This window comes from Podarcis melisellensis (assembly GCF_964234715.1).
Source record: "Podarcis melisellensis genome assembly, chromosome: 5".
Classification (NCBI taxonomy): Eukaryota; Metazoa; Chordata; class Lepidosauria; order Squamata; family Lacertidae; genus Podarcis; species Podarcis melisellensis.
The window spans coordinates 97,410,025-97,431,985 of NC_138537.1; the positions used below are offsets into that span (position 1 = coordinate 97,410,025).

Genomic DNA, 21,961 nt, shown 5'->3' on the forward strand with positions numbered 1-21,961 from the left:
GATTTGCTAAAACAACAAATTAAAATAGAATGCAAAAAGGGAGGCGAGAGGAAGTCAAAGAAACAAGTTAATGAAAGGATATTTTGGAAAGTATAATTTTATGTGCTGTTTTCTTTTTCTTCTTTTTTTCCTCACTTTTTATATAAGTTTGATTGTGCATTTTTTTTTACTTGTTCTGTATTTTTTCTTTTTTGTATTTGTGTAGCATGTAGTGGTTTTTGTTGTTATTGTTATTGTTAATCAAAATTCCAATAAATATAATTTATAAAACAAAACAAAACAAAAGCTAACTAGAGACAGCAATTTCCAGGGATTGAGACACACGGATGCCAACAAGACCAGCATGTGTGAATAGTGACTCTTGGGCGATAGGGGAGTGCATAGGTTGCGCTAATGTGTGAGGAACAGTGGTTTTGTTTTTGAAATGTCACCTATAGGAAGGATGTGCACCAACTTCCTCTCCCTGGTTGCGCGACACACAAAGGCAGCATTCTGAAAGCAAAACTGATCCAATGGGGTCAAAATAGATTGCCTGCCTCAATACAGCTCTCCAAAGATCTTGCTTGGGAATTTAGGTTGGTACTTTAAAAGATTTTCTTGAGTATTTTTCTGTGTTCCTGTACGTATAAATGCAGCCTCCTTGCCGTTGAATGTTGCTGCAAATTTACGAGCTTCAGTCTCAAGGACAGAATAAAACAAGGAAGTTGCTTTCAGCTGGCTGCTGATTTGCTTCTTTTAAGCATCATGTCTGAAAAAAGTTGCTATGATTTGGATGCTGGAGGAGTTTTTAATATTTCCCCCCTAAAATGTCCATGGAGCATTTCCCCCCCTTTGGGACAATTTCTGAGTCTTTTGTCTCTCTTTGCTTTATCCTTAGCAGAAAAGAAAAGAGTGAGTCCACATTGCTCAGTGGAATCTGCAAAAGTAAGTGGTTTTGATCTATTTCTCTGGGGTTTATAGTTAATAAAGAACTAACTCAGAAACTCCTATTGAACACTAGGGAAAATGATAACAGTTAGAACTATGGGTAGAAATTGAGCCTTTGCCATAAAGTTCATCAGTTTTCTGATTTCAGTAATGAAAGTACAGCTCAGAGTGTCATATTCTGCAAATGCCATTGGCTATAAATAAAATGTGACTGACTGAAAATATTCTGCAAATCCGCCCCCCGCCCCCCCCGAAGTGATGTTATGGATGGTGTTTGCTCTTGTTTTGTGCCAAAGGAATGGCTCTCTCTGTCTAGGTTCTTGCATGGCCTTTTTGTTGATGCTGAACTATAGGAATCGCTTTATTTATTTCCCAATTTGAATGCTCAGATAGCATATGTGTGGTTCTCCCACTTGACCTTCACAGCCCTGTGAGGCTGGGTTGAGAGAGAACGAGTGGTGATTTGAACTCAGGTGTCTCCAGTCAAAATCTACCCACTGCACTTCACTGCCTCTCCAGTTGTTACTCTAGTTGTTAAGGATCCACCATCAGGGTAGTTTAAAAATGTCCTGAAGCCACACCTGTCTGCCAGGTCCAGCGCAGCTGAAAAGAACAGTTTGTAAAGTACAGTGGTACCTCGGGTTACAGACACTTCAGGTTACAGACGCTTTAGGTTACAGACTCCGCTAACCCAGAAATAGTACCTCGGGTTAAGAACTTTGCTTCAGGATGAGAACAGAAATCGCACGGTGGCAGCGGGAGGCCCCATTAGCTAAAATGGTGCTTCAGGTTAAGAACAGTTTCAGGTTAAGAACAGACCTCCGGAACAAATTAAATTCTTAACCAGAGGCACCCCTGTATCCGAATGTGGGAGGGGGAAGAAAGTTTTGAGAACTGGCTACAGAAGATTGCTGAGAAGCAAGGGTTGCTTTCTCTTCACCTGTTCAGCCTGGGCATTTCTAAATGGTGCTTCTTACAAAGTTCACAGTAAGTCTTCAGTACTTATCTAAAAAAGAAAAAAAAGTGGCCTTGTAAAAATGCTGCCCTGTAACTTCCCACTACTTAAGTTAGGGGAAGTGTGAAATACTTAGAACCTTGCAGAGGAAACATCTCAAACTGAGCTTCCTGTGCTCAGATCACACATCTGGGCAGTCTGCAAAAAGCCAATTACTGTGGTGCCTCCCAAGGTTGTAAGGCAGTAACTGCTCTGCACATTCCTATTTTCATGGGTGACGGGGATTGGTTTGGTTCTCATGTTAATGCAAACCTACCTAATTTGCACTTCCCAAAACAATGCATGAGCCAAACCAGAACTATCCATTGAAATCCATTCTTCTCTGAATTTTTGATGCCAACCAAAAAAAGATGTACAGAGGTGTGCATTAGAGGAAAGTGTGCCTAAATGCATACATTAGCAAAAATAGCATGTGAACATATTAGAGAAATTTATTTGCAATTTTTTTAAAAGGATGTTTGCAAACTGATGAGGAAATGTCCAGACTAAAGTTTCTAAAAATGAGGAACCAAGGGGAACCAAAGCTCCATCCATCTCTGCTACGGATATGCCAGCGCCTTCCCATCCAGCTGCAGTGTTGAAGGAAGGCTTCCTAGATTTCTCTGGGAGCCTTGAAAACTGCAGTTGAAGGGACGTGTAAGACATGCATGTGTCTGTGTGCATCATGGTGTTTGCTGAGCTCTGAATTGGGAGCCTTGAGCTCTGGATTCAGAGTTTAGACATGAGCTCATTCTCCTCCATATTTCTTCTTAGGACTTCCTTTTATGAGCATTTTTATATTGAGTTAAATCAGAACTGGAGGTTCCAAAAGGTGGCTGGTATTAATATCAAAAGGTTAAGAGGAAGTCCTTGTGTGGGTTACAGCATTATTGTAAAAAAAAGAGTAGATTTCATGTCTCTCCCTCCCACATCTCCCTGTCCTATTTATATTATCTTTCACCAGGCATTTCAGGCTTCAATTTATACCAGATGGTCAATTTCCTCGTTCTTCTCAATTATTTTCTGATTGTCAAGTCCATTTTTAAAATCCTTGCTTTCCCCAGGATTTATACTTGTTTTGCTTTGTGAGCCTGGTGTGACAGCCTTTCATCAGTTTTGCAGTGCCCCCCCCCCCAATTTGAATACCTGAATAGTCAAAGGTTGTTCCCAGAAGAGCCCCATTTTACTGGAGGTAAATGTTTCAAAAGACACCTTGGGGTCTGGAGTCTTATGTCATCAAACTAAGATCCCACCAACACATTTGCTTCACTTACATAGATATTATTGCCCCCGCTTTAGAATTGCTCTCCCCTGGGAACAGCTTGCTCATCTGTATTTTTCTGCCATGGTTTCTAGGGGAAGTAAACCCAGACTTCCTGTTTGCAAGGGGAAGGAAACGAAAGCAATGGAGCCAAGCTTCCTCAAAGCTTTCCCAGAGTTTCAAGTCAATCCATTCTCAGAAGAGGAGGACATTGCGCAAGGTATGTTGTTAAGAGGCGCCATAGAAAGTGTGACCAAATGTGCAAAACAGATTCATTAATTCAATATTATTTCTAGACTTAATCCAGTCCGTTGTTGGATAGGTTGGTGTCTCCACCACCACTTGCCATTTCCAGTTTAGGAAATGCAAACGTACTTGATAAATTAACCTAACTGAGAAGATTCTCTATCACAGCGTTAAGTCAAACAAATGTGGCATCATTTTTATTATGTGCTTTCCTTTTAGGAAGTGCCTCCTTGATCACCCTTCAAAAAAGATTATGTCACTTTGTATTCCCTTAATTATAATTTCAAATTTGTGATGTTGACCATTTGCCTTCTGCTGTGCTGGGCTTCCTTCACGGGTCCAAATTATTAGACTTTTTTGCTTGAATTGGCAATTTGGTGATGAAATGGTGATGGTTGTTCTCAGGGCCTAGGTGAGTTAGGCTGTATAATTGTAACTGCTGTTTGTTTGTATATCTTTTAGGAGAAAAGAGGAAATACATAAAGCCAACTTCTCGAAATGACCCTAAACTAGAAGCTCTACAAACAGTAATGCACTTTCTCCTTATTTTAGTTAGCTTATGTTTTTTTAACAACCACATTTTCAAAGATAAAATTCCAAGTTGACAAACAGTATACTTGAGGAATATTTTGTTGGGCGGGCTGGTCCTTCTTCCTAACTGAACTCACTTGGGGGCTGGGGGTAGCAGTAGAGCTCCATCTGCCCTATACCTTCTAAACAGCCATGGCTCCCCCCAAGGAAGCCTGGGAACAGAAGTTTGCGAAGGGTGCTGAGAGTTGCTGGAGAGCCCCATTTCCTTCACAGAACTACAATTCCCAGAGTTTCCTGGGAAGAAGGATTGACTGTTTACCACTCTGGGAATTTCAGTTCTGGAATGGGAATGGGCTCTCCACTTCAACAGTGTTGAAGTGACCCATCAGGCCTTAATCTGAAGTTGAGCATTTTATGTCGCCACTCCCATCCTGTGAAACCCTCTTCCAGCAGAGACACAGCAGACATCCTCTCTTTTGACTTTCAGGCATCTCTTCAAGACAGACCTATGGGGTTGTTAAAAATGTTCACGAACAGCCTTAGCTGGTCATTTTATTGATTGTTCTGTACCACTTTCAATGCTTCATAAAGCTTTCATATGCCACTCTGATATTTTATCAGAGAGCAGTATAGAAATACCAAGAGACTGCGATCTACTCACAGAGTTAAAAACTGGCAATGATCTACCCCATTTTGTGGGGTTCAGTTCAAAGCTGTTGAGCTTTTTTCCGGGAGCCAAAGTTGTTGAGCTTCTACCACAGACGTCCACTGGCCTACTGGTACATCACGATCTACCTGTTGGACGTGCCTGAAATAGCCCATCTCTCTCTCTCTCTCTCTCTCTCTCTCTCTCTCTCTCTCTCTCTCTCTCTCTCTCTCTCTCTCATTCCCCAAGCAAATGTGGGGTGCAGGTGATAAGGAGCACTTGCTAGGAAAACTATGGGCTCCTGGGCAGAAAATGATACTTGGGAACCATGGGAGCTGTCAGGGCCGACCCACACATGAGACAAGGTGAGGCGGCCATCTCAGGCAGCAGAATCCACAGGGGCAACTGATCCCAATGTAGATCTTTATTCCCCCCTTGTTCCTGATGCAGATGTTCACTCACTCCTTCTTCCCTGGTGGGGAGGGGGGCATCATTTTGTAGTTCATCTCAGGGACTGAAATGTCTTGGGATGGTCCTGGGAGTTGTAGTTCTCTCTGCCTCACAATTTGATTTAGGAGGCAGAAGACGCTACAGATCCCAAATTCCCTGACAGGAAATGACACCCCTGTCCCTAGCAAGCCTCACCCTTGCATGTACCGTATTTTTCGCCCCATAGGACGCACCGGCCCATAGGACGCACCTAGGTTTTTTGGGGGGAAATAAAGGGGAAAAAAATTATTTCCCCCCCAGGTGCGCTGCGCTAAGCCCGAAGCTTGGGGCGTGCTGAGCTCAGGGCGCCCCAAGCTTCTGGGTGCTGGCAAGGTCTCCGCTAGCCGTGGGAGAGCTGCGCGGCTCTCCCACGGCTAGGGGAGCACTGCGCTAATCCCGAAGCTTGGGGCGAGTGGAGCTCAGCGCGCCCCAAGCTTCTGGGTGCTGGCAAGGTCTCCGCTAGCTTTGGGAGAGCTGGGTCTCCCATGGCTAGTGGATAGTTTCCTGAAGCCTGGAGAGCGAAAGGGGTCAGTGCGCACCGACCCCCCTCGCTCTCCAGGCTTCAGGAAAAGCGTGTATTCGCCCCATAGGACAGACACACATTTCCCCTTCATTTTTGGAGGGGGAAAAGTGCGTCTTATAGGGCGAAAAATACGGTAACCATCTTTGCTTTCTTAAAAATAAGGGTTCTTTCTTTCTTTCTTTCTTTCTTTCTTTCTTTCTTTCTTTCTTTCTTTCTTTCTTTCTTTCTTTCTTTCTTTCTTTCGCTTGGGAAGAGAGGACTGGCAGCCCAGAGCTGTTTCAACCATTTTTTAAGCTTTCATGAAAACACTCGAGGATTATTAAAGTATTCTGCAGAAGAGCTGGAGACACCCCCCCACCCCCCTGGGTGTCAAAGCCAGCTGAGAGGAAACTGCTTATTGCTACTTCAGACTGCCAGTAGCTTAGCTCTCCCACATACAGAAAAGATCTCCACCTTCAAAACTAAAGAAGATTCTAGCTTAGCCCTTTTACTGACGTGTCCATTTTCAGCATGCAGAGAGACTGCTTGTTCAGAGGAGCATTCAATAATGTGAGCTTCATCCTCTGCCACTGGTTTTCTGGCTAAGTGTGGACTAGACTAGGCCTTCCTCTCTGCAAGATGCTGGTGTGACGGTTCAGCAATTCAGGGATAATATGCCAGCAGGATAGCTCACTCGGTACAGCATGAAACTCTTAATGCCTGGTTCGTGGGTTTGAGCCCCATGTCAGACCAAAAGATTCCTTCATTGCAGGGGGCTGGACTAGATGGCTCTTGTGGTCCCTTCCAACTTTTTTTGTTAAAAATATATACTGCAATGAATTAAAATGTTAAAATAGATCTTTTATTTCTGCACTTCAGATACTTATATGCTGATTAATATTCAGAATTTCCAAGCAGTGTACAAAAACATGCCACTCTTGTCAAGTGCATGAAATTTAACTAGAAACACACATATATGCTAAATTTAGGGCTCTTCCATTTTACTTTTACATTACAGTAACAACCAATTACAGAATTAGGATACTTTGGCACAGATTGTTGAAGTAAATCTGATTTCTATCTTTAAAAAAAAAAAAAAAAGAAGTAGTGAGAAAATACCCAAATGCTGTTATTCAAGACAACATTTCCCCCACAGTTCTTTATGGATTGGATTAACACAACTCTGAAGCATGAACACATTGTGGTGAAAAGCCTTGAACAAGACATGTATGATGGATTAATACTTCATCATCTCATAGGTAAGCCATTTTTGTTTTAAATGTGGGCATTTGGAAATACCTGTATTGTGGAATAAATCTCATTACAGAGTGACCTCCTATAATTATTTATTGCCAGTTCTTTTTCTTAGTTTACATGCAGATAAACCAGATAACTGAAATATTCTGAAGCCTGATTGGCATGTTTCTCCTCCCACACTCTCTCTGATAATTTAGTTTTCTATGTATTGGCTTTCTTGCAATTTTCTATGTATTGGCTTTCTTGCAATTTGTTCCTGCCACAACTTAGTGTATCCTTGAAACACTTGCACACAGAATCAAGATCATCCTGTGCAGAAATAGCATGCATGCACACATAATGGTAGCAAGTTGTCCTTGTGTGACCATCATGAGCAGATATTGTGGGAGCCTGACAGGAAGGGAGCAGCAAAAGAAAATAATTTTGAAGAATACAGAATGAAGAAAGAGAGGAAGGCCTTGCCAACTGCAGGATTTTATGCAGAAGGGGAAAAGCAGAGACAAAGACTAACCCTCAAAAAGGAAAAAAACATAAGCACTGCTAGCCTTCAGTGACTGATAATTCATACGGCTTCGTGGTTCCTGCCACAAGTCCTTTATTTGCTGTTACCTTTTCTTTGTGTGTGTTTAGAGTTAGGGCAGGGGACAAATGTGGCTAATTTGCTCTTCTTGAACCAAAGAACAGCTATCCTTCAACATTCAAACTGCTTCAAATTTTGCAGTACACAAAAGTGTGCATGCATATATTAGTGAAAATAACTTGCAAAATGCATTGTTGGATAAATTGCTTGAAAAATTGTGTAGATTTGGCAAAAATGCATATAAAAATAGGTATTTGGATAAATGTGGAATCATAGAAATCTAACAATACAGTATTTACAGTCCAGACCCCTGAGTGTTCTATAAGATATACAAAGGGATCTTTTGTCAATGACCTTTCCCTTTCATTTCAACGGTTGCCCTGAATGCCCTAAGCCTAAGTGAATGAAGGACACACACCTATTAGCTGTTAGGCTTTTCTACAGCTTTTCAGGCACAAAATGGCTCTGGAAGAGGCTCACACCACTTAAGATTCAGTACACAATGCAGGAGGTTGGTGTTGTGTGTGAATTAAAATAAGACACTTTTGTACCAGGGCTTCCTGGAGGAATTAGAATACCCTGCAATAAATTGCTGAACCAGAAGTCAGACTATATTCTCCATCTTTCTTTCTTTCTTTCTTGTCTCCTTTTCACCTCCTAGAGCAACTTGGATCCCTCAGTCTGGAAGTAGAGGAAATTGCATTGACAGAGAAGAAACAAAGGCTTAAACTTGAAATTATTCTGAAATCTGTGAACCAGTGTTTACAGCTAGAGGAAAGCAAACTGAAATGGAGTGTAGACTGTATGTACAAATGCAAAACACAAACTGAATAATAATGTATCTCCTTCCTTTTTCTTATCTAGGGAATCTAGTGGTGTACAGTGGTGCCCCACAAGACGAATGCCTCACAAGACGAAAAACTCGCTAGACGAAAGAGTTTTCAGTTTTTGAGGTGCTTCGCAAGACGAATTTCCCTATGGGCTTGCTGCGCAAGACGAAAACGTCTTGCGAGTTCTTGCGAGTTTTTTCCCTCCCCCCCTTTTTCTAAGCTGCTAAGCCGCTAATATCGCTAATCCGCTAAGCTGCTAATGGCCGTGCTTCGCAAGACAAAAAAACCGCTAGACGAAGAGACTCGCGGAACGAATTATTTTCGTCTTGCGAGACACCACTGTAGAGGCAGAAGATCCTCTAGACTGGAAGTAAAAGAACCAAATACCCCAAACAAAGTTGTAATTCATGGCTAGGTTTCTTATAACATTTGCAGGAGAAACACAAAGGCACCCACCCACAAGAATATGTCAGCATAAAAGTAATATTTTATATAAAAACCAGTCACCAGGACCCTAGTCTTCCCAAAAAACAAACCCAGGTCTGGCCTATACAGATAAAAACAGCATTGATTCTTAATTGCTGGAGTCCCCAGGTGCTAAGTGCAAGTTTAGCCTTGCAGCAGATATTTCCTCCCAGTCAAATGAGTGGTGAGCATTAATTCCTGTGGAGGAAAGTTACTGCAGCACTTGGAGACAAGATGGAGTGTGGGTGGAAAGCGACTTTCCATCTCTGCCTGTCTGTGGCCTGGCCCTTGCTGATAAGGTGTGCATTTTATACTGCCCCAAGCGTCCTCCAGACACACACTTCTGTCATAAGGACAACCATTTTGCTAACTAAAACAACAAGGGTTCCATTGGTGAGGGATTCTGAGGAATAGAGACTCAGGGCCAGCCTAAGCATGCATTTGTTTAGGACACCTTGGCCCACTGGGCTATAAAGCCCCGTCCTCACTTCTTCCAGTCGAAGAGGCCCCCACCCCACCCTGGCGCCACCAGGAGCAACATACCCCCGCAGCTTTTGAAAGAGTACCATTGTACCGAAATCTGCTAGCATTTAATCCATTTCCAGATATGGTTTATTTATACGGTATTTCCAAATATTTATTGGTTTACACTTCATCTGTTTGCCTCGTCCTCTTATTTTAGCCATCTTCAGGAAGGACTTGCTGTCCACGTTGCATCTTCTGGTGGCCATTGCTGGCCACTTTCAACCAGAGCTCGCTATACCTCCGAACGTTAAGGTGGATGTAATAAACGTAGAGGTAACGGAACAATTTTCCCTTTCTTTCTGCTCTCTGCTGAGCTTGTTAAGATTGTCTTTGCACCCTGAGGCAAGCATGCTGCAGTTAGAGAAACTGCTTGCAATGGTTGTGGGAGCAGGCACAGGAGCCAAGCATCGCCCCAGTTCTCATCCACACAGCGACCTCAGAGAGGTGCTGTGGGGTAGGGATGGGTGAGGGGGATTTGGAGACAGTGCTTTCGCTTGCACTGTGGCAACCATGTCACCATTCTGCAGTATAGTGTTAAGAGTGGTACCACCACGATTTGGTGAAGAAGGCGTGGGACCAGGATTGGTTTCGTAGGTCCACACTTCTATTTCTCACTTGCCTAGCTGTAGAGTGGCTGGGGAAACCCAGCCAGATGGGCTGGGTATAAAGAATAAATTATTATAAATTATTATAGAATCAGCAGCCCACATGACAGGCTGCATGGCAGTGGGCAGTGCCTGGGAGACCCTGTGTCTTCCATCTCAGCTCCATCAGAAGTGTCATGGACCCTAGGACAAGGTGGATTGTAAACAAATATCCTCTCTCAGGGCTGTTTCTAGAACTCTGATTAATATCAGGATTATTAAAAACATGGATGCAAAATGTCAAATTCAAATGTTGAAAACAAAATGTCAAATTCAAATCCTCAAATCCTTAACGTGAATTTTTATAACAAAATTCAATTACGTTGGACTTTGCAGTTAGTTGGTGCTAAGTCTTATAAGCCAACCGAAGCCCTATTTATCCACCCTGACTTTGGGCTATGTCTGTGATGCTGCACTTTGTAAATAGTTCTTTGACTGTGTTTGTGCTCTCCCCTTTTAACTGTGCTCTATTGTTTACTGGTTGTATGACTTGGTTGTGTTTTATTGATATAGTATCTGCTTTAGAATTATTTGTATAATGAAAAGCAACTAACAAAAAGAAATGGATAATCTTATGATTCTCTTGACATTTTATTATTGGATGTGACTATTATAAGCTGTCCACTCTGAAGCAGCACCACATACTAAATACCATTACATATAATGCCATATCTGTTAAATGTTAAATACCATTGCATACCAGCAATTACATTCAATTAAACATTGCATGCTGACTATCAAATACTGCCAAATGTTCACTGTCAAATAACTAATTCTGAAATCAAATAATTGATGTTGAGATATCAAATGTTCACTGCAGTATATAGTAAATATACTGAGATAATATGCAATGAGTAATTGACATCAAAATTTGCACTAATTCATCATTTTATCACACTGTTAATAAGCTCATGTGTTAATAAGCTAAACCATGGCTCCAGTGGCGTAGCGTGGGTTATCAGCACCCGGGGCAAGGCAAGTAATTTGCGCCCCCTAACCTGTGGATTTTAGCACTCGAGTGCGCGCGCGCCCCCCCCAGATGTTGCGCCCGGTGCGCCCGGCCCCCCCTGCACCCCCCCACACTACGCCACTGCATGGCTCCGAGCAAACGTACAGGCTCCCAGAGAAGAGATTGTGGCCCCTTTGCTTCTTCCTGGCCTTTCTTCTGCTAGTTTGGCTTAATGTGTTGTCCAAGCCCAAGCTCAGGGTTTCGCTGTCTCCAGACAAACTTTGTCCTGTGGTTTACAGCTGATGCTTTGTCTGAATTACATGCTAAACCAAACCACAACTTAGCTCAGTGCAGTACTGCAGCAGAATGAATGGGGAGGAGCAAATTGGCTGTGATTTCCTATGTGTGAATGAGGACTATTTACTACTAACTTACCAGTACTTGATCCAACCTTTTCCCCAGACAGGGACTCAAAGTGGCTTACAGATAAAAGAGAAACAGTTAAAAACATTTTTTTCAAACCATTAAAAAGCAATTAAGCACTAACTTGTATAAATACGCAAACAAACCATACATCCTATAGGAATTCTGTTGGCAGAAAACATGTGAAGTTGCAGTGCCCAAAGTATGCAGAGCAGGGAGAGTATGGGGCAGAGCTATATGAGCAGAAGCAAACCCAGGATTCTCCACTCCATGTTTGCTGATGCCACTCCAAGGGGCATGTTTGTGTTTGCAGTGCCAGGAGCAAGATCCCCAACCACGGCTCCCACTTTATTAATTTTACTTATTTACTTATTAAAACACACATTTTGCCTTTCTGCCTTGCAAACCCTCAAGGCAAAAGCATCTCAGAACCCATAGCTAGGGATGGGGGGTGGCAGGGGGAGAGTTGCTGAGGGAAAGCTTATGGCATTTCTCCTTTTGGCAGAAAACACAAGGTTGGGAGTGTTTTTGTTGAGGATGCTCTGTTTGACCCCAGAAAATGTAGATTTTGCCTAAAATTTTGCTATAATTAAGATGCAATCCTATACCTGGTTACGGGGGAGTCTTCCTTCTGTGTAGAAATGCCCAAGATTTCACAATAAAGAAATATTGCACAGCACATTCCTGAGGTATATTGTTCCCCTTTCCTTCTTTTTTTGCAGTTAGTAGTTGATACCTTCTTTTTGCATCCTTTCTTTCTATTTCATAGCATACAGCGAACGGATTTAAGACAGAAGATTCAGTTGAGTACATCACTGGGAACAGGTAAAAGACAAATTTTGCCTTGAACTCTGAATGGAGAAGTACAAAGATGGAAATTACATTTGTCTCTACTTACGTGTCAGTTTCATTGTGCAAATAAAAGTTAACAAAGAATAGAAAATGTATTGTGTTTGGTACTGGTTTTTGTAAATCCCATAGAATCATAGAATCATAGAATCATAGAGTTGGAAGAGACCAGAAGGGCCATCGAGTCCAACCCCCTGCCAAGCAGGAAACACCATCAGAGCACTCCTGACATATGGTTGTCAAGCCTCTGCTTAAAGACCTCCATAGAGTTCTTTATTTAGGTGGTTTTGGAAATAAGTGCCAATTCATCTCTTATTTGCTGGCTCCTGACTCCTTCTGCGCTCAGACCATGACACCAGGCAACATCTTGCCTCTTTCCGCCTTGGCTTCAAACATCAGAAATGTCATTTGCCTTCTATGGCTTTGTTCTTACCAATATCTTTTATAATCTGTTATGTTAGACAATTTCTAATATTAGAAACTACGCTTATAAGATAAACCTTTATTGACTTTTGAGCCAGAGGCTCAGGTAACAGCTACATTTTATATTTCAGTCTCTTATTTCATAGTGACAAATTCTAGAAAGGCAGGCATGTGAATCTGTTGCCACAAGATAACAGAGGTTGGAGTGCTGTGCAATTTTATGTCCAAGTAAATATGGGTCAGCTTCTGCCCCATGAGGCTTGTCGCAGCCCAGAGATTAACTATTCAACCTGAGATATTTTGGGCCACAACCACCAACTACTTCAGATGCCTATTTGCTTGTTTTCTAACTCATCTTTCCTTTTGTTGGGTATTTAGGGAACCTGACGAAAGTTCTTCACGTAAGTTACAGAACTAAGGACTTATTCCAGTGTGTCTCCACCATGATCTGTTTTGAAAAGCTCTGTGGCAGTTGTTGTTCTCTGCAAAAAGCCTCATATCTTCATCATCAACGACAATCTCCTGATGCTCTTTCTTAAATATGAAGAACTACCATTGTTTTACTAAATTTCTACACATAGCAGCAGAAAATAATTCTTCTGAGGTTAGGTATGAGGTGGAAACTCACCTGGGGCTGTTGGGACTTATAACGTTATAATTGTAGCTGTGCCCATGTAATTCAGATGAGATTGAATAAATTGCCCACGTACTCTTAAACTGCCTGCTATACTATGGTAGCTGAAAAGAACTAATTCAACCTTTATTAAGGAAACTAACTGCCTAGCCGCTCATGGGAAATACCTTATTGCTGACAAAGACATGAATGAATATTGATTTTAGACTGTGGATCTCAGACTTTAGCTGACGGAGTATTCCTTTTAATGTTAAGAATGTTAAGAAGTATATATGACATTTCCGATTTTGTCTACCGCTTCTGCCCCAGGTGCTGATGTAGTTATATGTGTTATTATCGTTCTTTCTGTTGTCTTTGACTTTGACTGTAATTCATATGGATTGATTGGACTTTCAACTCCCGCCAGTCCCAGCCACCATGGCCATAGTCAGGGGGGATGATGGGAGTTCAGTAGCATCTAGGGAGCCCCCCTCATAGATTTGATGCTTTATTGAATAAACATACAGAAAGACAGGTTCCTGTCCCAAGGAATTTCCAGTCTAAGGGTGCAATCCTAAGTAGTTAAAAGTCAATCTCATTGAGATCAAAACAGCTTTCTCCCAGAGAAATGGGTATAGGATTGCAACCCACATTTCTGTAGTACAGAATGACAGCATTGGGAGGAAAAGGCAATTGAGAGGATGGGATGGCGCATAGACCCACAAGCCCACAAAGAAGCCATATGCAGAGCACTCCACCTCCATCCTCCTTTATTATTGGGCTAAAATATGGGTTATTATGACCTGCATTGCAAAACATAATACAGAAGAACTCTCATGTGGTGAAATATATTGAAAATAATCAATTTGGTACTGTACTTTACTGTAGAAGCTGAAATGTTTGATGAATTAATGACATATGCGCCAGAGAAAGTGGATGCAGTGAAAGAGGTAAAACAAACACCCTCAGGTTTTTCCCCCCTCCAGACAATTTATAATGTGATATATAACCAAGAAACAGTGATTTAATGCCATTCTCTGTTCCTTTAGGTATTTTTGAAGTTTGTCAACAGACATGTTGGGAAGTTAGGACTAAGTGTGAAAGACATTGACTCTCAGGTAAAAATATTCTGCTCGTGATCCTATGTTGCATTTAATTTATGAACTGCTTTATGGTGTTTGCCCTCACATCAAGCCTTGGAGGCGTATCACTAAACATTTCCCTTTACAGATGGGAAAACACAGGTTGGGGCTGCAACTTGATGAAGGCCACATCATAAGTCATTGTGGAGCACATGTACACTATGTAGCTGCATCCTTCATGGGCAGGACTGTCGGAACTGGGGATGAAAAGCCAGCTGGCTTGGCCCCAGCCGAAGCGTCTCCCTTCTCAGCCTTGCCGCTGCAGAGATCCATCAGTCATACTCCTCCGACGTGCGTCTGCGACTCAAGCTGCTGTGCATGCAAGAGCACACATTACTCAGCAGAGTAAATACACAACAGATCAGGCTCGAGGCGTGGATACTGTACTAAACTACGCATTTATTCTACATAAATCAGGACAAAGAAAAACATGGCCTCTCTCCTTGTTGTTCTTCTCAGAGAGAGAGAAAACAAAAGCAATGCAGAGCGGAACTTCTGCTCACAGGATTCGGCAATCTGTGCTGGAATGTAAACAGACATGTGACATATAACAATCCCACATATCTGCAGCAAAGGGTGGAATGGAATTCCCAACAAGGACTACTTCAAATGATGGGAAATCAAGTTTAAACACCTGCCTTATGTGGTTAAAAAATCAATTTATAGAGAGTAAGCATGCTAAGTGAGGGCTTCTTTGATTTGATTCTTCATTTCAATATCTCAGATGCTTGCAGGAATCCCATTTTTAAAATTTATGTATGCCATTATTATTCCTTCCTTCTATCAGGGAGCTCTGGCTATGCACATAGTTTCCTTCTCCTATTTTATCATTTCCATAAGCCAGTGAAATAGTTAAGTTCCAAGATAGTGACTGAAAGGGTCACTGAGTGAGCTTTGTGGCTGAATGGGGATTTCAACCTGCACCTCCCTGGTCCTAGTTTAACCACTACACCACATTGGTGCACAACTAAGGTGTTTTTTATTGCATGCATAGAAATTAAATGGATTAATTAGATATGCATGTGTTTGGAAGCATGTGTATCATACATTCATATTCATTGGACTCAGGATTTGCTACAGCTTCCCACCAAATGTACATCTGGTGGCAAACCCAGATTCACTATGGCCTAACGTGCAGTGGCCCAGCACCTGCAGCCAAGGTGGGACTTGAATCGGTTCTTGCCAGATGCAAGTCCAGCTTTCTGTTCTCTGCTAACACACATTAGTACCCTGGAAAGTGAAGCGATGCAAAAGTTTTTCATATATCCCACCTACAAATAATTTTTAATTCTAGGCATAAGATCAGCACTAAGAGAAATCCTTATCTGGATTTTGTCTTTTGTCAAAATAATAAGCAACTTTAAAACTTGATCTATATAGTTGACATGATTCTTTCATTCAAATGGCACTGGAATCTAGCCAGAGATAAATGACTTACCTGTCACACTAATGACCTACGAACTGGACCTAAAGTTCTGATATTTGGATTTAGACTGTAAGATACAGATGTGGGTGATATATAACATATAGTATTGTAGCACTTCAAGAAGTTTTTGCGTGACTGTTTTCGGTTGCTGCAGACAGAAGCTTTGGTAAGCTTTGGGGGGCAAATATGAAGAAGCTTTTGTCCGGCAGGAAAGTTCTTTAAGTCATGGAGGTCTTGTGGATTACAAAACTGACCCTGCGATCATTTTAATAATCTCTAATGCAATGCCTCTGTTCATTTCCCCCCAGTTTGCAGATGGGGTTATTTTACTCTTGCTAATTGGGCAGCTTCAGGGCTATTTCGTGAATCTGGGAGATTTCTTCCTGAAACCAAGTTCCCCTGCAGAAATGGTAAGTTATTCTTTATGCACCCAATTGTAGGTACAGGCCATTTGGAGGCCCAAGACTATGAACTATAATAGGTGGGACACACAGATAATTTCCCCACATTATTTCCAAGCTTTTTAGGTGCCCCATGCAAAGGGAATAAATCGGCCTGTAGCAGATCCCACCGCTGTGTCACCAAAGTGAAGTGGATCCCACCTCTCTGGTTACCAACTGTGGCAGAACCCACCAACTTATATACTACATGTAACCTCCACAGTTTATCTTCGTGGTTTTTGTGTGGTGGTAAACTTAGATCCTTGGAGACTCAAGCAGAAGTTGAAAAAATAAGACATATTAGTTTTAAAGAACGAAGTTAATAAAACAAAGGATGTGTCACGAGATAATGTTCTTTCAGGAAACAGTTAACTTATTAATAATTGTCAGGGCTGCTGCTAAGTCCCAGCTCACAGAGGACCAACGCCCAGTGGATGTTATATACAAAAGTCTTTATTGAAGTTTAGTCTCCATTTCCAAGTTCTGGGCGCGCAGACCCACGTCTTGACGCTGGACCGGCTAAGTCCCCTCTGACTCACTGCTGACCCCACACCAGTTTCAGATCCTAGCCCGGCTCCACCTCCTGCGCTGTTCCTTTCTTCGCTGGGTCCTTCTGCCCCCTGGGGTTTCCTCCTTCCTGGACTCTTCTGACGCTGACCCCCCTGAGTCTCGCCCTTCCTTCCGGCGGGCTTTAGGACCTGGCTCCCTGTCAGGACTCCCTGCTGTGCCGCTCGCCTGTACATTTGAACTTGGCGCGCGCGCCCAGCCGGTAACCTTCCTTCTGACCGTTTCCCCGCTTCCTGATGTGGGCGTTGCCAAACGTGACTCCTCTCCTCCCGCTGGTGGTGAGAGCACTGGTCCCGACTCCTGGGACTCCCCCTCCCCACTGCGCTCTGGTGAGGAAGCTGGTCCTGATTTCCAACTGCTGCTCAGGGACTCCCCGCTGGCCCCTCCCTCCTGGGGCTTCCCCCCTGGAACCCCCCTCGCTCTGGCCATTGGCGCTCCCTTCTGTGAGTCCTCCGATTCGCTAGAGAGGCTTGTGGAGTGACTCTGGCCGCTGTCACTGCCTGCTCCCCCTTCGTACTCCTCCTCCTCACTCTCCATTTGCTCCCCCTCCTGTGTCTCTCCTTCTGAACCCCTGACAATAATTATACTTAATCTAGTGGATGATACAGGCTTCTAAACAAGGTAATAAATGCACAGCTTCTTTTAAATGTCAGCTGCTTTAATTCAGTTTTTACTCCTCAGATGTTACAGGTTTCTAGACAAAAGTTTACTTCCACTTCTTTCACTTCAGTTCCTAAACTTAGTTGTTGTGTAGGTGTTACAGATTAATACTTTGGTTCTTAAACAAGGAGGTGGTACTTTCTGTCCGTTTCCCAGCCTTTGACCAGTCATACTCCTGAGATACCTCTGGCAGCCTAACAGACCCAGGGGATCCCCACGCCCCCCTTTTTCCTGGTTTGGGAGTCTTCTCTTTCTGGAAGATCTCTCTCCTCCTGAAGGGAAGGAGACCCAAGGAGACCGTCTCCTCACAGCTTCTCCTTCTCCTGGCTCCAACTCCTGTCTGAATGCTCTCCCAAGACACTCAACACCGTCTTCCTATCTAAGCTCAGAGACTCCTTTCTCTAGCTGTAGATATTTGCCCCAGGGTAGATGTTACACACAGAGACCAGGACCAACTCTCTTTCTCTCCCTCCTGCTCTCTCAAACCATCTCCCCATCAGAATCCTCTCTCTGCAACGGCTCCTTTTATTCTCCCTCCCAAAGTGCTGGCTCCGCCCACCTTTGTCTATCTGTCCAGGTAGCGAATCAGAGAGAGGCTCCAGCCCTCTGGTGGAATTCTGAGGCACTGCGTCACCAGACTCTGGTCTGGCTCAGCTGTCCGTCACATAGCCCTCTTGGGGTGGTGTGCATTTTGGCATTCACCTGACTTTGCCACATTGGCCACAGTGATCAAAGATATCTCTCTCCTCTGCCCCTTTCTCGTGGGGCATTCTCAGTCTGCCTGCTTCCTCCCACTCTGCCCATCCTACAGGCAGAGGCTGCCTGGGGGACGCTGCCTGTGTGATCTGTTTTTTCTGCGCAATGTCTTTGCACGGCTCCATTTGGTTTTTTTTTATAATAATATTTATTAAAATTTTTGTTTAAGCAGTAAAAAACATACAGAGTAACATATAATTTTCCAATATCCACATTTCATTCTCCTCATTGGACTTCCTCGCGACTCTCGTTGCTGCATTCCAAACTCTTAAATTTTACCAGCAAATTATTAACTTGTTTCAATTCTTATAGTATCATTTTCCAATATTAAATCTCAAATTTTAGAAAATTTAGATCACAATTCTAAAGACTTAGTTTTAACATAATATTTATCCAAAATTTGTCTTTTCTTTTAATAGCATTTAGATTCTTATTCCTTTTGACTAGTTTGTTGGTACCATGTTGTTGCTAATCTTACATCTTTCTTAACATTCATACAATTTGCAATGTTTTTGTAGATAGTCCTTAAATTTATTCCAGTCCTCCTCCACCAGTTCTTCTCCCAGGTCTCGGATTCTGCCAGTCATTTCCGCCAGTTCCATATAGTCCGTCAGTTGCATCTGCCATTCTTCCAGTGTGGGCAAATCTTGGGTTTTCCAGTATTTAGCAATAAGTATCCTTGCTGCTGTTGTAGCATACATAAAAAAAGTTCGATCTTTCTTTTGCACCCTCTGGCCGACAATGCCCAGAAGAAAGGCCTCTGGTTTCTTAGGGAAGGTATACTTAAATATCTTCTTCAGCTCATTATATATCATTTCCCAGAAAGCCTAAACTCTAGGGCAGGTCCACCAGAGGTGAAAGAACATTCCTTCAGTTTCTTTACATTTCCAACATTTATTATCTGACAAATGGTATATCTTTGCAAGCTTGACTGGGGTCATGTACCACCTGTATATCATTTTCATAATATTTTCTTTCAAGGCATTACATGCAGTGAATCTCAGACCGGTGGTCCATAACTTTTCCCAGTCAGCAAACATGATATTGTACCCTATGTCCTGTGCCCATTTTATCATAGCTGATTTGACCGTTTCATCTTGTGTGTTCCATTTTAGCAGCAAGTTATACATTCTAGAAAGTATCTTAGAACTGGGTTCTAACAGTTCTGTTTCTAACTTTGATTTTTCCACCTGGAATCTGCGCGGCTCCATTTGTGCACGGGTGGCACAATGTTACACAGGAGGAGCGCAAGGTGCGATATTTCGCTAATGTTAAAGGCGCAGATGGGGAATATTACTTCAATCGCTGCACTCCTCCTGAGTAACGTTGCACCGCCCCTGCACAAATGGAGCCGCGCAAAGACACCACATGGCAAAAACAGACTGCCCACAGCCTCCCTCCCAGCTGTAGGGCGGGCAGAGTGGGAGAAGGCAAGCAGAATACTGTATGGAGGCTCCGTGGGGAAGGCGAAAAGTGCTAAAAGTAATTGGAAAAAAGCTTCACCACTCCCCCCCTCAACTCTGCCCCCCCCAAAGCTCAGTGATTGCTGGCGAGGGAACAGCTGATAGGTGGCCTGTTAGACGTGTGGGGCTGTTAGCCTCTGGGCAATCCTCTCCCCCAAAATTTCACCAAGTCAGGGCATCCTATACATGGGGGCGTCCAATACACAGAAAAATACGGTAATATGTTGTTGTTTCCCATTGGTGATAATTTTTCCAGAATTGACACCACCTTTTCTTTTGTTGACCCTTCTCAGGTACACAACGCAAGCCTTGCAGTAGACTTGCTAATGGACGGAGGCCTCCTGGATGTACCTATCAACCCTGAAGGTTAGTCATTGTACAAGAAGGGGTGCGCTTACACTTCATGTTTCCATATCACCTTAGGGGCACTTCTCAGATGTGTGGAACTGTTAATTATTACATGTCTGTATACATTCCAGCACTAGCTTGTTGGAGTATGAGAACGGATGCTTTGACTTTCACTGTTCCGTTTTGGTATTGCTTTTGTTCCCTTCTCTCCGAGAGCATGAAGGAGAGGAGACATGTTCCTTTTGTTCTGAACTGTCAATAATAAAGTAGCTTTAGTGCTCCCACCTCAGGCCTGGCTTCTGTTGATGATTTGTTTACTCTGCTAATGTGTGCCTACTGTCGGAAGACGTGGGTCACGGAGTTCTGTCGGGGAGACAGATGATTATTCCGGACATCACGCAGGAGGGAGAACTGGGCAGACACGCATAATGATGATTGGCTGGATGCCCATCCTCCGGTTCAAACGAAATCCCAACCGTCATCTCTGTTCCTGAGCTTTGGGTTTGTGGTAGCTGCCTTGGTTCCATTCTAGGGAATGCAGATTCACTGTGTTATATGGGCTGTTCCTCTTTAGCTCAAGGATGTATAATTTACCCATTCTACTTTTGTCTGCCTTATGTTTTCACAGATCTTGTGAACCGAGATATGAAGACCACATTGCTCGTCTTGTACTGCCTGTTTTCCAAATACAAGACCAAAGAAGCATGAAGTACAGAAATCAAAAAGCCTATGCCATATTTGCTAGTGAATAGTCTATTTTTCAGTGCCAATAATTGTTTGATGCTTTGCATCTACATACAACTGATACATATTGTATGCGTAGATGAGAATATGTTTCAGTAACCTAAACTTGGTGGATGCTGTCATTTACTGGTAATTCTTAAGGTTTTACAAGGGTCAGCAGCAAATGGCAGGTAAGACTTGAAAGAAATCAGCATGGCATTTGAACATCTACTGAACGCAGTTTGTATTCTTGTTGGCATGTGTCTGTCTCAGGAAACAATGGAGTGTGCCTCCAGGGATGAAGTTGAGTCACTGTGTTTGCAGCACCAAAGTGACCTCCCTGAGGCACAAGCCTGGGCAGCGTGTCTGGAGGTCCTGGGCTGCTCAGATGACAAGACCACCCTGATGTGGTCCAAAGGAAAGCAGAACAATATGTTTGGCACCAGCTTGGCTGCAGGAGTTGCTGGGAGGGGACATACAAGACAACATCCAACAGTCTTAGGGATGCTACTCTGGATTTGTGTAGGGTTTACTCCTTGGTCTTTTCTTCCTATGAAGATATCCTGCAAGACAGCAAAGGTTTAGAATCAGAGTTTTCCTTCTCCTAGAAGGGCTACCTTCCAGGTTGGCAAGCCCCACCTGCACCTCACTTCCCTCTACAGCACGTGCAGAAACCACCTTCTTGACCATTGGTCTCACCTGCTCAGTCTGCTGGAGCCTGTCTCCAGTCCCTAGCTCACCAAAGGTTTGAAATCCATTGGCTACCCTCACCCGGTTTAGCCGGCCAGTCGAAGCTGTTCCTGAGGTGTGGCCACTGTCATATGTTGACAGCTTCTAGGAGTGCATGGTGGGGACCAAAGGTGGACAAACAACTGCAGAAGGAGCACGGCATATCTACCCCACAGAGATACTACCCCTCCCCTAACATCCCCATATGCCCCAATGCACTTTGTAGTCTTTGACATTTAGTTATGCACATTCCCCTGTGCACATTTTTAAATCTTCAGAATTACCAGTAAATGCCTGTATTCACTGTTCAGTAATATGTGCGTTTTTGTTGATGCCAGTATTATAGCCTCACCGATTTTGATGTCCTTAATAAGATTCATATTTGTATAGCTATAGAGTTCTTAGATGACGTGCAATCTCCTGGCCAGAGCTTTTCCTCCAAATTTAATTATTTCCCCATAATTTCTCCCAAGATGTCTGCATGTATATCAATAAAAAGTTTCAGAGGATTTCAGAGAAGAAAATTATTCAAAGGGGAGCTTTTCAGTTCAAC

At 43.0% G+C, this 21,961-nt stretch overlaps 1 protein-coding gene across 5 annotated transcripts; it reads left to right on the forward strand.

The window, feature by feature from the left end:
• Positions 1 to 373: 373 nt before the first annotated feature.
• Positions 374 to 20,665, forward strand: PARVG (parvin gamma). Of its 5 annotated transcripts, none has more exons than XM_081911865.1 (14): positions 375 to 575; positions 878 to 924; positions 3,309 to 3,402; positions 3,891 to 3,955; positions 6,753 to 6,855; positions 8,095 to 8,235; positions 9,411 to 9,526; positions 12,039 to 12,094; positions 12,920 to 12,942; positions 14,043 to 14,104; positions 14,204 to 14,272; positions 16,031 to 16,132; positions 19,902 to 19,974; positions 20,585 to 20,665. In XM_081911865.1, exons 3-14 carry the CDS (start codon positions 3,327 to 3,329, stop codon positions 20,662 to 20,664), a joined length of 966 nt encoding a protein of 321 aa, XP_081767991.1. In that variant the 5' UTR covers positions 375 to 575; positions 878 to 924; positions 3,309 to 3,326; the 3' UTR covers position 20,665. The 5 variants fall into 5 exon arrangements, with proteins under 5 accessions (XP_081767993.1, XP_081767991.1, XP_081767992.1 ...); XM_081911866.1 differs by having other exon boundaries at positions 881 to 924; XM_081911863.1 differs by having other exon boundaries at positions 376 to 575; positions 3,278 to 3,402.
• Positions 20,666 to 21,961: the final 1,296 nt, after the last annotated feature.